This window comes from Cheilinus undulatus, linkage group 12 (genome assembly GCF_018320785.1).
Source record: "Cheilinus undulatus linkage group 12, ASM1832078v1, whole genome shotgun sequence".
NCBI lineage: Eukaryota > Metazoa > Chordata > Actinopteri > Labriformes > Labridae > Cheilinus > Cheilinus undulatus.
In genome coordinates, this window is record NC_054876.1 from 31428595 (window position 1) to 31445497 (window position 16903).

At 40.8% G+C, this 16903-nt stretch overlaps 1 protein-coding gene across 1 annotated transcript; it reads right to left on the reverse strand.

The window, feature by feature from the left end:
• Nucleotides 1-4650: 4650 nt before the first annotated feature.
• hunk (hormonally up-regulated Neu-associated kinase) lies at nt 4651-15246 on the reverse strand. Its single transcript, XM_041801735.1, has 9 exons — nt 14639-15246; nt 11704-11996; nt 10978-11033; nt 10509-10644; nt 10283-10410; nt 8314-8440; nt 8053-8221; nt 7683-7845; nt 4651-6880 (listed from the first exon to the last, which is right to left on the reverse strand). Exons 1-9 carry the CDS (start codon nt 14879-14881, stop codon nt 6129-6131), a joined length of 2067 nt encoding a protein of 688 aa, XP_041657669.1. The 5' UTR covers nt 14882-15246; the 3' UTR covers nt 4651-6128.
• Nucleotides 15247-16903: the final 1657 nt, after the last annotated feature.

Below are 16903 nucleotides of genomic sequence, written 5' to 3' on the forward strand. Positions count from 1 at the left end.
TTTAGGCACAGATTAACATGAATTAATCTGTATGTCTAGGAAAACGATGTTTTGGTTTTTATCTTGTCAGTATGGATTTTTTTTCTTAATCTTCCTCCAGATCACCAATTTCATCTGTTTTCTTCCACATTTAGATCCTTCTATAGAGCAGTCCTCAGATAACGCTAACTTCTGTCATCAACATTTATAATTAGTAAGTATTTGTGCTTTACTCTTGAAACTGTGTAAATAAAGTGAAAACTTCTGTCATAATAATTTTGCAAGGGACCAAGTTGCCTTATCAAAAATTTTTATTTACAGTGCTTGACAAATTTATTAGACCACCTGTCATATTTGTCTCAGAGACCATCCAACATCATGAAGGGCTTTAATGCGGACTCTTTCATTTTCAATGAGCTCTCCACGTTTTACCATTTTGAACAGGAATGAGGAATTTCAAACTGAATTCACCTTTTTATACCCAAATTTGAGCCGGCTCACTGGGCTTCTCTGAGAAGTCAGAAATTAATCAAGCATAACATTCAACCACTAAAACTCATTTTTCTCTTCAGGAATGCAAGTAAATAACTATAATTTGACATATTAATCAAGAAATAATAATGCGCTTTACTATTTTTTCTTTTTTTTGTAAATCAGTAAATTTGAAAATTAATGGATAACAATAATAATATTTTAGCATTAAAAATTTCATTTGGGTTAAAAAGCTTCTACATGTTGGTGTGTTAACCATTGCAGAAACATAAAAAATGGTTTTGGTTATTACCAGTGCTGTTAATTTAGGGCAGCTGTGGCATAAACCTTACTTTGGGTGATGGTCTAAAAAATGTGTTAAGCACTGTTGCCTATATTGAATTCATATTCCTGAAAAGGTGTCGCCTCTGCTCAAACGCTTAATCATCATGGTAATCAATCAAACCTGTATCATGCAAGACTTACTCTGAATTTATGATTAATAACAAACTGCATCTGAGGGCGAGAATTTCCATGTTGCAGACATTGGAAAATTTGAAAAGTACTGTATGAAAGATTCATTTCCTGTTCCAAGGAAAATAGTTACAAAGTCTGTTATGCGTCAGTACTATGTTCCACATCACTGACATCTTGTCATAACAAAGTCTTCACAAGAAGTGACTTCCAGAGAACTCCCTCACTGTCAGGTGTTAATACCTTGAGTGCATACTTTTACAGGGATTACCAGTGTAGCAGTGAACAGTACAGGTTAGGGTTTTTTGTTTTTGCAGTTGAAAAACACAAAGAAAATAGATCTTCATTCATATTTTACACAAACTGCCATTAGAAAAAGAGAGTGTGAGCACTGTCCTAACTGTACAAGTATGTTGTCAACATACTTCTTTAATTTAGACTGTGCCCAATTTATATTTGTTAATTTTTTATGATTTGATATCATTTGATTTTACAATAAAACTAATGTGAAAATTGTGGCTTTTGAGCAGGGCTGGAAAGTAACTAATTCCACTTCTTTACATTACTGTAATTGAGTAGTGTTTTTGGGTACTTTTACTCTTTGAATCGTTTTTAATATTAGTAATTTTACTTTGAATTAAGTGTATTTAGGGAGAGGTATTGTGTGTCATTACATTTTAAAACATATCCATTACTTTGTTTTAAAAAAAAGTTTAAGTGTCAAACAAGGAAGTTCCAGCTTTTTGTGATCAGCTTGAATCTGACCAGTAATTTGGCTTTGACAATTTAAAAGAGCGTTACAGACAGGGATTTCAAGACTGTGTTCATAAAAAATGATAGGTAATTAGTTTAACCGACTGTTAAAGTAGTAGTTTAACCTACTTGAGTTATGCTATTTAGGGTAAGCTTTGTTGTTTATAACTTATACTCAGTTGTTGTTTTGTGGATAATGTTGATATTTATTTTTTAGTAGTAGGTCAAATAAATTTGATTGGAATACATTTAAATTCAAATCATTTTTTAATTTTTCTTTTATTTTTTTATTTTTTATTTTATTTTTTTTGCTTTTTAATAAGATGAGCTGGGTGGTTTACTACAGCCACATGTAACCTCACACATTATACCAACAACAATAATAATTGTTAAAATATATATATATTATAATATGTATCGGAATCAGTATCAGTATCTGCACATATTTATCGGAATCGGATTGCAACTGAAAAAAAGTGGATCGTGCATCCCTAGTAGCTACGTCAGCTAAGCTATGTTCCCTAAAGCTTGTATTGCTAAAGGTAGCTTAACTACACTGGCTTTTGTATGCTAGCTTTAGCTAAAGCTAATGGAGCTAAAGCCAGAAACCACTCATGTAACTACTTCTAAAACAGGTCTAACCATAATTTCAATCCCACATTAGACCTCTGATCTTTTTCTCTGTTTTGTTTATGAAATGCTGCTTAGTCTGTAAGGTTTGTAATTTGGTTATTTCATGAATCCTAACTGCTAGACTTTCTTTCTGAATAAAGTAGAATTGAAAAAAAAAAATCTAAAACTGTGAAATAGGTGTCTTAGATGAACAGTCTGTGAGAATGGCCATCAGAATTGTACAGTCTGCAGCCAGACCCCTTTCAAACAACCTAGATTGAAGCTTTATATACTCTTGTTGTTTTTGCACATATATATTTTACTTTACAACCCTTCCGGGTGTCAAAATTAACTACTCAGTACTTTAAATGCATTACTTTTCTCTTTTACTTGAGTAGATTAAAAGAGCAGTTTTTTTAAATTCTACCTCAGTAAATTTAAATCAAAGTATACTACTTTACTTGATTACAACACTCTTGTTTTTTCCACCTCTGCTTTTCAGTAACTTGAGTTTTGTAACTAAACAGTCTACTTTGTATATAGTAGTAAAATATATATAGTTTGATATATAAAGAAGGAATGGAAGCTTTGACAAAACGACACCTCTTTACTGTTAAATATGTGGAAGACAGGACTGAATCCATCTAAATCTGAAAGCAAACTTTTTAAAACTAAATTGAGCAAATACGCTGGCAACAATATGTATGTGCAATTTAGGCGGTCCACCCACTACAAAATTTTAAAACCAACTTTAGGTCAGAATTGACTGAGTTGAGGATAGTCCCAAATTATTATTGTCCAAGTAATCCTCAACTGTATCGTTGTATCATTATTCTGCTCCCTATTGTGTTGGATTCTCTCCAACCAGGAATTGTAAATCTCAGATATGTTGCACTGCCTCCAACTGAATACCCACAACAACGAATGAGAGTGAGCAGACTGGGTAGGTAGCATTAGCAACTAGATGTTATGCAGTGTTACATGTCACAAACATTATTGCCCCATACCGTCCTCCTGGCCAGGATTTCAATCATAGTCTTTTCCTTGTCTTTTGATTCTTGCTGTAGTAAGCCAAAGATTTCAGTGTCCTCCATGTTCTTTTTTTTCTGAAGTCACGTTTGATCGCCAGTTTCTCTGAGATCTTGTGTGGAGATCTGAACTGTGAAGTAATGACTACAGATGGCAGATGAGTGGTTTCACTGCCTGGCCAAGTCGTCCAAGGTGTGTTTCAGAGGATAATAAACTTTTAAAAAAAAGTTAGAAAATATCTCTTATGTCTGTGGTCTCCCATGTTGTAAAATAATTTTAAATTTGAAGTGTGTGGCCAGCCTTAGACGGATGCAACCATTAAATTTGCCTGCAAATCTTGATGATCAAAAATAAGAAATTTGCCCAGAACTTCTGTTATTTTAATTGTTTTAATATTAAAACTGGTACCAAATATCAGTAGTCTCATATTAAAGTTTAAATTTCTGGTGCCATGACAGCTGTGGTTCAGGTGATACCTGTACATGTCCTGTGGCGCATGCTATCCTTTCTCTCAGCATCATACTTAAGCCAAAGTATTCACGTTTTTCTCCTTGGACCGCCCGGGGAGTCGGACTAACTGTCCGCCTATCTTTGATAAACAAAAGGCTCGGGCTCTAATGCATTTCAGAGCCACTCTTGCCCCTCGGCTTTTATCAGCTTAGCCACGGCGATTTAATCGGACGCCCCTGTTTGTGTTGTCCTGCGTGTTTGTCTCAGAGCTCTGGTGATCCCCCTTCTTTGTCTCGTCAGGCCAGTGTCACCCAAAGAGGTTTATGATGGGGACAGAGGGGCCACAGCTGAGTGGATTAGTGTCTACAGTAGGAGTGTGGGTGTAGAGAGGGGGGTCATGGTATACGTGAGGCCTAAGGATTCTTCAGCTGTTGCAAGGGTGTGTTTTTTCTTTTTTTACCCACCACAGGTGCCTCGTGGGAAATTTTATTGGTATGTGAGACAAGTGGCACATTAAGGCTGTAAAGAAACAAACACTCTCCCTTAGCAGAGATCTTCATAACGTCCTCCTTGAGCAGAGGGCTCCAGGAATGAATTTTACGCCTGTGGCTCTGTTTAAATTTAACATAAATTAACTAGAATGTGAAAGTCTGTGGATTACTGTGGGTTTACTTGAATGATAATACTTAAGTGTTTTAATTCTGTAATTTGTTAGCTAATAAAAGGTTAAAATATACTGGCATGTGTTTAAAAGCATATGATATGAAGATAAACCAGACGTGCATTTGAAAGAGCAGACAGACACATAATGGATTCAGTATAAATATTTAAAATACTTTGTACAGCATAGAAATCTCTTGACACTCAAACAAAACCGTCCATTACAAAATCTTACAAAAGACCCCCCCGAGTCTGTATCAATCTCAGTATCAACCAGAAAAAGGTACAAAGACGTAAAATTTCAAATATTCACAGTACAATTTAGACTCGTGAAACATTGCATGCAACTTTTTCATTTGGACAGGAAAAGATTGAATGGTTTCTTAACAGTGAGAAGCCTGTACCTGTTGGTGCCTGTAGTCAGATAGTTTAATGATGCCATTAAACATGTAAAATATCCGTAGGACAAACATTTGAGAATGCCTTTGTACAGGACGGCATACATGACAGTAACACAGGAGTCGTATTGTTATTTACAAGCACAATTTTCACATCACTCTCTGAGAGCTCTTGGCAAAAACTCGTCATTGCAGTTAACATTTAAGACTATTGCACAAACTACAGCATTAAGACAAAAGGAAGTGAATTATATTCATAGGTGTTGCATGATCCTGGTAGCACTTCTTGCACCTTCTTGCCCTCAGCGATTGGCGAGGTTGATCAGTTTCATAAGGCTTTCGATGCTTTATTTTTAATCTTCATTTTTTTCTTTTTTTTTCAAAACTGACAATAAACAGGCATATCCTCCCTAAGAAAGACTTTTACATTTTCCCCGTGGGTCATAAGTGATGTAACACTTGTGTATAAAAGTTATAGCTGTGAATTTCCTCCAGTATTGAGTGGTGTTTTATGAGAACTCTATAAAAGTGAGAGTATGACTCAATTCTTGGTACCTACGTCTAAGTCAGTGTGTTGATTTCTAACACTCACACTTTGCTACACTGTGGCAAAATCCACACAAGCATATCGCAATGGATTGCTGTTCTACATGAAAGTATGAATAATGCAGTGAGGTAAAAGATGGTAAACACTGATTTACTATAGGTTTTGGTTTTTCAGAATAGTGCAGTGCGCTTCTTCGTCCAGTCAGCATTGAGGATACAGTGCCGGCTGGCTGGAAGTCAGTGAGTTTCTTACAAGTTTTCTACAGAGACAAAAACATTTAAACATGTAGTCAGGGTCAGGGTTTGGGTCTGTTAGCTGGTGTGAATCAGTCTGCGGCTCAATTAGTAACCAGTTACAGCAATATTACATAAGAGTTTCTATTATACAGTGTTTTGTGTGTGCGTGTGAGTTTTTACACATTGTTGGCAAGGCCCATGTTACATGATGTCCCATGTCCACTCTGTATCTAGGACACAGTGAGGGTAAGTAATCGCTCTGGGATCTGTTTCAAATCTCTTTGTCTCATTGTCATCACCTCTTATTACACAATGAGTGCGGTAACACGAGATATTTTATTCTACAACCTCTTTTTGTTTGACTTCTTTTTCCTCCTAAATGCTCAAGTCCATCGTGAAAAGTGGCTCAGTTGCAATAAAGGGACAGTTCACAGTTCTAAAGGCCACTCTGGAAGACCTCTCCAACATTGTTGAAAAGATCCTTGAGTCTTTCTTTCATTTTCTTTTGTTCTGTATCCCTCAGCAGAGGGTCTTGAGTGCACCTGAAGCACAGAGGAGAGTCTGCATGGGGTAAGGAGGCGGCGACACCACCTCTTCAACTACCTGTTCTGGCCGGAAGCTGAACGGCTGCAGTTGGACCTTCTTCTTTAAGATCTGTCCGATTCCCATTGATGGGAACTTGCTACGATGTGTTGGGCTTTCAGGATCACTGCTGCTGCTGTTGTTTGAAGGAGGACTAAAAGCTGAGGTGGGGTTTAGGGGACTAAAGGCAGACTTTGGAGGGCTGAAAGCTGAGCTCCCTGGGGGGCTACCAACAGTGCTGGGGGGGCTACCGCTTGTGTCAGAAGAACCGCACCAGTCCGAGGAGATGCTTTTCTTGGGCTGAGGGTTGACAATGAGGACAGGAGGACTGGGTATCGTAGCCTTCTTTAGGTAAGAGGAGTCAGGCTGGAAGGCAGAGACGTGACGGGGCGGGGAAAGAGTACCGTTAGTTAGCTTGTACCATGGGGAAGCAGGAGTGTCTTCAATTTGCTCGGCCTTGGATAGGGAGCCGAAGGAATGCATGCCAATCGGTGATGGTGCCGGTGGAGCAGGAATGTTGTGCTCTGGGCTTGTGTTGACTTGTGGGAGAGTGGCCAAGCGCCTTCGCTGCTGGGGGGTGTTGGGAAAGAGGGGATGAATCTCCAGGTATTCCATCGAGGAGGAAGCAACGGTACCAGGTGGTGCAAGAGGTGAATTACGATGGCCTCCAGTAATAGCTCTTAACAGACCTGAGGAGGCAAAATGAGGTAAATTAACATTTCTGTAATTCTTCACTTTGAGATCTGTAAAACTTCTGTTTTTTGCTGAACTGGTTCCAAGTACAATTGAATGAAGGATTAAGAACTGCTGCCTCCCTGAACTGTCTTGGCTGAGTGCCTGCCTAAATCTATAGACTCTTTATGTCAAATCAGTGTAAACATACCTCAGGCAGACATAATGACCTTGTAACAAGGAGGTGTTAAACTACGAGAACATTCTGTTCTAATGTTAAGCCCATGTAGACCAACCCTTCCTGACATGCTGGATCTGAAAAGGTAACTGAGGAGAGGGGAAGGAGCTTAGACCTTAGATATACCCCTATGTCTTTGTCTCGTGTCAGCTCTTCTTACAAGAGGTGTGATCTGACACATTTAAGACTTGCTAATCCTTGGCATTGTTTGGAAGACCTGCCTTTAAAAATTTTTTAATACCATACACTTATATCTACTTTTCTTTAGATGTTTAACAGGGTAGTTGAATGGAAAAAAAACTGCCCCACAATTGCTCAGCTTGTCCAAGATGTTGCCCCAAAGGAAGGATGGGTGGATAGACAAACATTGGATGGATGGGAGGAAGGGATGGATGGATGGGTGGATGGATGGATGGATGGATGGGTAACATTTGTGCAAAACACGTTGGTGCCGTGCAAGAACATGCATGTTCAGTCAACCTACCCTGTACAAATAAAGGTAAATAAAACACAGGAAATGAGTGATTTTCAAAAAAAATGCACTGTATTTCATAATGGCACTTCATCATATGACCCCTCACCTGTTCGGTGCTTCTTCTCCTTGCTCGGCCCCTTGCTGACTGCCAAGTAGACGGGCGTCTGTTTGGGGGGAATGGTGAGCTTGTCCACATGTTTCCTCCACTGCGTCTGGAAGTATTCATTCTTCTGCTTTTCACCTTTCTTCTTCTCCTGGAACTGCATCTCCTACATGCACAAAAACAAAGAAAACAGCTCATTATAACAAGCCTCTGCAAAGCTGTTGATGTGTAACCACAATAATAATCTCATATCTCCTGCACTCTTAAAACCCTCCTAGGAATCCAAAATGAATGAAGGTGTTATTAAAAATTGTTTAGAGCTCCAGGCAAACTTCAATTCTTTTACTGTAAAGATAAGCCAGGATGAACTCACCCTGTACTCTTTGGAGAGTCTCTTCATTTTCTTGTTGAGGAGGAAGTAGACAGCCAGAGTATGGCAGGCACGGTTGGTGAGAACGGCACTCAGCACCTCGCTGTGCTTGTAGCCCATCTTTTCCGTCATATGCAGCAACACAGTGTGGTTTATTTCCTCAATGTGGATCCTTCACACAAGAAAGAGAAGTTGTGTGTTATAAAGGGGGTGCTAAAGATAACTGATTTCTGTGCAATACCAACAAATATTTCTAGAGCCTACCTGTTGAGGTACGGTGCTCCCGTGTTCTTGTTGGCAAGCTGCAGCCAAGAGTCGGCCATAACCTGGTGGATATTGGGACGCTTGTTTGGATCTGGCTCTAGAAGCTTCTTCAGTAGACAGATGGCAGCTGAAACAGAGGAGGGAGAATAAATATTCATACGCTGTCGGTGTTGACATTCAAATCCACTAATTGCATGATGAGAAAAGTTTTCTAGAACTCAAACATATAATTTTATGTCTTAAACAGAGATCCCCGTGCACAGCCCAGGTTGTCATTTGCCGGTCGGTAGCAGGTCCAAAGTAAGCAAAGAGAAATCTGCCGCACACACAATTGGCTTTCCAAACAGGTGTACGGTAACTATAAATGTGGCAGACGTGTACACTGTTCTAACACACTCAATAATAAAGCTTTTTGCCATCCTCACTCAGGAAAGAAATATGACATAAAATAATTTATTAACTGTCTCTCCACCCATGTCATCTATACTTTGAAATGTCCTTGTGGTATGATGTATGAAGGCCAAACTAAACGCAATCTCAAATTGAAAACTGCAGAACATAAGGCTGCCATCAGAAATGTTAACATGGATTATGCCATTGCAAGGCATTACAAGGAGAAAAATCACGGGTCAGCCTCAACCCTGAAATTCATTTGTATTGAGAGTAATACCCAAACCTAGAGGTGGCAATTTGATTAACCAACTCTTAAGAAGGGAGGCTTTTTGGATCTATGAACTGAATTTTATTGAACCATATGGCCTCAATGAAGCTCAAGATTTGAGCTGTTTTTTATGATGTAGATACTTATTATTTGTCTTTTCTTCCCTACAGATGATACAAACCCATAGGGAGAGATGTTTCCCTAATCTTCAGTAATTTCCCCACCCTGTTCAGTGAGAGGGACAGCTGCTGCCTTGTAATTTTAATTGTTTATTAAAAAGCTTCTTTCAGCAAGCCAGGTCAAGGAGGTCATTAATCTTGGGAGATAATATGAACTGATATTTTTATAACTTGGCCCAATTATGTCCTGCATTTCTTGTTATGGATTTTCACCTTTAATATTTGTACAGCACATTAATTTTGTTTGTTTCTTTATTCTTGTAATTCTGTTGTATTATATAAGTCATGTTTGTTGTTACGCTGAGCAGTTTGGTTGATTATTAGTCATGTGACCATGTGTATTAAGCGCACCTGTGTATGCCTGTTTGGCTATGCTGGGCGAACCTGAGGAAGCTACAGGCGAAACGCGTTGTTTACTTAAAATAAGGTTTAAGTAAAGTCTATCTCAGTGTGTGGCAGATTATTTCTCTTTATATAATTTTATTGTGTCTGTTTTTAACAACAATTGCGACACCCAACATAAATTACCGCTTGACAACTCGGCTAACTTGCACGCTACTCAGTGTTTTTCGGGATGAACAATTGAAGCAGTTGCAGGAATGTCGCAGTCCTCTTTTTCAGTGCCCACTCCTCTGACCACAAAATTAGCCCTCATCTTCTTTGTCTGCTTTCTTTTGCATGTTGCGTAACACGGATGAGATGACACATTTATGTTATAAGCTCGATTAAGTTACTTACATAACTAGGTTAAGCGTCTGTTGTGACTTGCTCAGAAGAGGATTTTGTGGCATGAGCGTCATCAGTTAAGAAGAAATGTTTTTACACCTGTGCTCTGTTCTTTTACCTCCAGGTGTCATTCCTAGAACAACTGTGTGCTTTACTTAGATCCATGTTGATATGACTAACACATAGTTAGGAGTCTCAGCAAATTTTCTATTTGCCTTCAATGACAACAAAACTCTGTTTTCAAGATTCTTGAGTTAATCTAACTATCATAAAATCTTTTGGCACTGAGCCAGGGTGTTCACTGGAAATGTTATATAAGTTATCATAGCTATTGTGAAGAATTACCCTGGCAGTTTGGTATGTAGACTTGTTTATCAGGTAGACTTGGGGCATGAGTATTTACCTGTGGAAAGGGAGGGAGGTAGAGGGTTCATCTCTTTGTCTACCATTTTCTGGTGCAGGGCTCGGAGACTGAAGGGCTCCACGGTGAACGGGAGAGTCCCAGTCAACATCGCGTACATGTTCACACCACTGAAAAATCAAAATATGAACTTAAGCTCTGGCTCATGAAATAAAAACATTCATATGTGTGGATGTATTACGCCCTGCAAGAAGGAGAATACACTCACATGGACCAGACGTCCACCTTCGGCCCGTACTTCTTCCTCGAGAGGAGCTCTGGAGCGGCATAGGCAGGACTTCCACATTGGGTGCTGAATGGATCTGAGTATCCCAAGATGCCGGCACAGTTACTGAGGCCAAAATCTACATGACAGGAGTGTTGGGGTAAGTGTTGTTTCTAGGTTTATTGCAGCCTGCCTGTTAAATGAGTTGCGTCGTCACAGCTTTACACACACAAACAGAAGCAGATTAGCACTATGGTGAGAGTTTGTAAGGGTTTTAATGCAGTATTTAACTGCTCTTAACCCCTCACCACATGTGGGATGCTTTGCATGTCCAACTCCAGCTGAGAAAATCTTTTTATTTCTACTGTAAAGTAGCTTGAATCAAAGGGATTCTTCTGCTATTAACTGCTTTAATACTGTTCTTGTTTTTGCTTTGGGAAATGCTGAATTTTAAAGTGATTAAAGAATTTACCTATGAGCTTAATGTTGTCTTGCTCATCCAACAGGAGGTTTTCTATCTTCAGATCCCTGCAACAAAGAGAGAAAAGGTAAAATTTCAGTGCTTGTACAGTATCAGTATTTACTCCAGCTATCTTATCTAAGCCTCAATCTTTATACAATGCACAAACAGAAGAGGTCAGGCCCCCCCTCACTGCAAGCTCCAACACGTTTACCCCTCCCAATGTGGGTCACACTGGCTGATTTCAGGCTCTTTTGTGTTCCTCCAGATCCCTGCTTGGTTTCAGAGATCCTGTTATACAGTTATCTACCAGGCCATCTCACCATGATGGAAATTTAGTTCCCAGGCTCCCAGTGACAAAGAACTGGGTATTCCCAGGAAGTGATTTGTGATATTTGATTTAGGGTTACAGCTTATGTATTTTCATTTAATTCATTGCACATATTTCATCACAGCATGTATTGCTATTGTGGAATTGCTCATAAATGTGCAGAAGGCACAGAAATCTTTAAATAATCTTTGCAGCTCAATAGACTGTTGAAATCAAGACAGTGAGCAGTCTAAAATGGCTATTCATGGATTTAAAGTAGTGTTTACAGCAATGACTTGAGCCACGCTTTGGAAAAAGGATTGTGTCTGAATTTACAGCAAGCTTCAACCCACAAAATGTGCAAAAATCTAAGTTGAGAACTTTCCTGTGTGACTGCATGTCTTTATCTGCTTTGTTGTTGTTTTTACCTGTGCACAACGCCAGCCCGGTGCAGATGCTCAACAGCCAGCACCAACTGCCGGATGTATTTCTGAGTCTCCCTCTCATCCAGGCGTTTCTTGTCATAGATTCGGTTCATGAGGTTCCCGCCGGGACACAGCTCCATCACCAGGTAGTAGCTGTTCTCCGTCTCCAGGATGTCCAGAAGTTGTGTGATGTTGGGATGGCGGATCATCTGCTGGATGTGGCCTTCCCTCCGTAGGTTCTTGGTCACATATGAGTCCTTCTTGGCCTTTCGCTTGTCGATCACCTTCACTGCCACCTAAAGAGAATGACAAGAGAAGCTATTTTAAGAGAAGACACTGAATTTGCAGCTGAAATTCATCTTCAGTTCTGAGTATTTCCCATGCACTGCTGTGTCTTAGAGAGAACTTTACAGAGTTGTAGGGTAACAGGTGATGAGTGTCTCAGTTTCCATCAAGGGTGTATAACTCGACACTGACCTCTCCCACACAGCTGCTCCCAGTGTGGGGCAACCCTAGGCTCTATAGGGCCTCGAAGGGGGATGTGTGTGAATGTATGTCGAAAGGGGTTAATGAACCATCGTAAAGTAAAGGGAAAAGCAAATGTTGCCCTTTCAGTTGAGAAGGCGCCAAGGCCAAATGGACTCGTAGTATTCTCCCATTTGCCACATAGTTACTAGCAGCTAAACACACATAAGGAGTGGTGGCAAACACAGGAACAAAGCTAGAGGGGGAATAAGAGGCTGTAGATTCAACAGAGTGTGGAGAACAGATTGCTCATCTGATGTCTGAAGTTTTTTCTTCTTTAAATTAATCATTCCAGCATCTTCTGTCTGCACGTCCTCTGTCCTTGTCAAAATGGAGATAAACCCTGCATGAGCTGCTCATAAAAGCCTCAGAACACGTCCTTTACCTCTGTGACAAACACTTTACAGCTAATTACATTCAATAACGTCCCCATAAATTCTATTTCATCCTTTGCCACGGCTCCTTGTATCCTTGTATCCCAGTCTAGACTGAGTTCAAGAGCATGGCGACCATTCACAGCAAATCATCTCAAGGAGAGTCTGCGGACATGGAAAGGCATGACCGGTGAAGCTAATAACCATATCCATTAATGAAATGGTGAGGGCCACAGTGGTCGCAGGTTTATGTGTTCTTTCTTCTGTCCTTCAGTTTGTCTTTCTTTTTTACTTTCGTCCTTTCATCTCCGATAATTGATTCACCTCTAAAAACCTTTTTTACAGCTGCTAATTAAACCTGGCTGAGTGTTTTGTGTCCTGGTACAGTAATAGACAGCCCCCTGTTTACGCCGGGCGAGGAGGATAAGAAATGGGGTATGTATGGGGGGATGGGGCCACTGTATTTACAGTAGTCTATATGAGAAGAGTGGGGGGTGGGTTGTGGGGGGTATATCGGGGGGGAGGGGTGTGCCCACCCAGCCAGGGGGCTTCTGGGGGGATTCAGTTGTTTATCAGGCATCCCCTCAGACAGAAAAGGGCGGAGGTGGAGGGGGTGAATGGAGGGGAAAGTGGGTTACAGACATCAAAAACACATGCATATGACCCCGGTACCCCCCCATCATGACCATGACAACACCACCTCACCTCTCTTCACTTTCAAGCCCCCTGCCTCTACCACCACTCCCAGCATCCACTCTGACTTTCTAATGATGCTAAAAAAGGATCTCCTGTATTTCCTTTACCCCTGACTACCCTTTTGCTTGAATAAACTCACTGCCCCCTCCCGCACAGTGCCACTCAATGAGATATAGAGAGAGAGTGTGTAAAGAGCGAGAGAGCATGTGATGTGCTTGGATTCTGATTGCCTGTGTTTGCATCATCCTCAACAAAGACAGTTAGGGAAGGGGAGATGAGCACTTTCTTTTCTTTTAAGAATGAGAAGGGGTTCCACAAGGTAAGCTGGTGTAAAATATGCTTTAATATGCTAATTTTTCATCTTAATGGCACATGTAAATCTGCACATAAAGAGAGATACATGTCTGGAAAACGTGCAGGAAGAAGGGGGATCTTGGTTTCCAATAAAAGCAAATACCCTGGTTGCTCCTTGGAAAAAAGCCTGGAGAGACAAAGGCAACCAGTGGCCAATGGAAGCCCATTTTCAAAGCCCTGCGCTGGCAGAATCCTAATGAGGCTGGGAGCCCATTTATCAACGACACGATTTCATATGCAAGTAGCAGCTAAGCTCTCTCATAGGCCGGGCAATTTCCCCCTCTGCCCCTATCACAGGCTTGCGCGCCCAGAGCAGTGAGATCACCTCCCAGCAGCAGCAGCACACAAAGCACAGGTTCAGAAATAGTCCCACAACACATGCTGGAAAAATACAGGAAGCTGTCTTTCTCTATCTGTCTTAGCCACACATGCAGTAGGTAAATATTGTCACTGTGGACCTTGGCTAGAAAACAAGCCCTGCTGCGCGTAAAGTACGGTTCAACAGCTGGTGGTGGCGCATGAGCTCATTAACAAAGCCTTTAAATGCAAACGAGGCTGATCACTTTCTAAGGGAAAGCTGATTATATGTAATGTCATAAAATATCATTAAATGACAATTACATTAAAGAGATTGGGGTTTTCTTATTTCACCTGGAGACAAGAATGTAGGGGCGTCTTAGGCTTGGCACTGGAATGAAATTCAAAGCTGTACCTTGGCGCATGTCTCCATTGTTTTTATATAAATGTGGCACAATCAGGAAAGAAATGGTGATTTTTTGTTGCTAACCTTACATCATAGCTACAGAAAGTTACATTTCAGGAGACAAGAGGCATTAAATCGTTTCCATGGCCCAGCCAGAGCAGCCTACAAGGAATGTGACTTTGCGTCATGGTGTAAACAAACGAAAAAAACAGCAGCGAGAGCTCAGATAATCCATGTGAAAACTAAATTTATAACTGTAACTGTATAAACCGTTGTCTTAGCTTACCTTCTCCCCTGTCATGGCGTGGAGACCCTCTCGAACTTTGGCGAACGATCCTTCTCCAAGCTTCCGCCCGATCAGATAGTTCCCGACCCGTTTTGTGTGGTAAAAGTTCTTGAGGATGTCCGCGGCAGGGCTGCTCAGTGAAGCTGAAGTTATGTTGTCATTCCCGATGTTGTTATTCGGGGTTTTCCCCTCGTATAGCGCGTGGCTGTTGTCCACTACCATGTCGCTGTCTGCAACTGGCATCACAGCTCCCTTGTCAAACGTCCCTCCTTATAAACAAGGGAGGGGGACCTAGGCAATTCGTCCCTTGCCCAGCTTAGAGCCAGGTATTAAATGCTTAAGGTCCGGTAAAGTGCGTTAACTCCGCTCTGCTTGCGTCTCGCCCTTAATAGCAAATTAAGGAAACCGGAGCTCGCGCCACCTGTTCACCCAAAGCATCCAGGGAGCGCACTCAGCAGGTTCCCGAGACAAGTCTTACTGAGTGTATCAGCTTAGACTTAAATGAGACAGAAAAAAACAGCACGCTCAATCATGGGAAGTTTTACCTGACGCAACCTGTCTTAAAAATGTCTAAATACAAAATCACTGTGGCTCAGTCAGAGGTAGGCTGTTACGCAGCGTCCCTTCCTACATGAACGTCTCCTAAATAGTCTGCGTGCAGGCAGCGTGTTTTTCAGTTTGAACTGACTTTACCGGCCATCTGAGTGGGCGTTTCTTACAGTGAGGGAGGGAAAAAAAACATTCACACACACCGCCTTTCGGGGGTTATTCTCAATCCAATCGGAGCAAGCGGGCGGAGCACATGGGAGAACAACGGGGGACAACTCCACCCGGTACCGCTGTTGCGCATGGTGCGCTCACATTGTACACAGACATGAACAAAGAATACATTTACAGCCTGGTGAGGAAAATTGCAACAGTGTCTCTACAAATATTTAAATACAGGGAAAATCTTATAGACTATTGCTGATTCTGGATGTCTATATTATAAGTCATGTTTATCCATGCGTAAAGGATCCAGATGCTCACACCACATGTGCACCACTCAGAACCACGCTCCTTCAATTATACTGACACTCTCTCAGTAGGTGTTCATTTCTTCAGGTACAATAAAGCATCTATGTGTAAAATTTAAGTGTTCATACAAAGCATCACCAATGCCATGTTTTCATTGTCAGGTTGTTGGTGAACTTGGAGTTCTGCCAACAGAGGAAAGTTGCACTTTAGCACCCCAGTGCAGACAAAGAAGCACCCCCTCTCTCTCTCATTCACTGAGGTGTTCAATGGCCTAATTATCACAGTGTTCATCACTCAAAGAAGGACACCTGCAGGGAGGGGCAACAGATGGAGACAAATCTATCTTCCTGTATTTGGCCCTAAGGTCAGGTTATTCTGGTCTGGTATGATTATATATCATATGGTTTAATGGGGATGCATGAAAATCTAATCACCTGTTAATGTAACTGAAAATAGCACAGCCTTGCAATAAAGACTACCTGTGCTACATTTTTAAGTGTCAGAGGGTGTTAACTCATATCTTCAGTGTTTTATGAGACACTATATCTTTATGTTTCTGTGTCAGACTTAATCATTATCCATATACAGGTGTGCACTGTTTGTTCCCTCTTTGTATGGATTCCTAGAAGGGGTGGAAAAATACATCCACACATACAGGCTGGCTCACTGGACCATGCTTTCTAGACACTAAACCAGACACACAGTACCAAACGTGTAAGTACACCGCCACCTACTGGAGCCACTTTGTATTACATGAAAACAGTCAGCCCTGAGTGAGCCTGGACTTCTCTGATGAAATAACAAAATCAAGAGTGCTACCCTGGAGTATGAAATGGTGTTAAATCGTAGACTTTGGGGGGCACACTTAAGGATCTTGTATGGGGTGTTATTCATTTCAAATTACTCAAGTATCAAGTCCTTTTACAGGAGGATGAAATTACTAGCATCCTATCAAAATTTTATACTTAGTATTTTCCAAATGCTGTCAAACAAAGCAAGGATTAAAAAAAAACTTTTCCAAACATCCTAGAACATCTTTCTCTTCATACCTCTGCTAGGCTTGTTCTGTAGTGTGTGGCTCTGTTTGAATTTCATGATGATACTTCGTGCTCCAGCTCTTGGCACTTGATTTCTTTTGTTTTTGCCATGATGCTGTCTCAGTGACTGTTCAAACCCTTACTAATGTTTTTATACTGTGTGTAAATTGGAAGATAACCCTCAGTTTAAATAATTTGTCATCTATTTTTG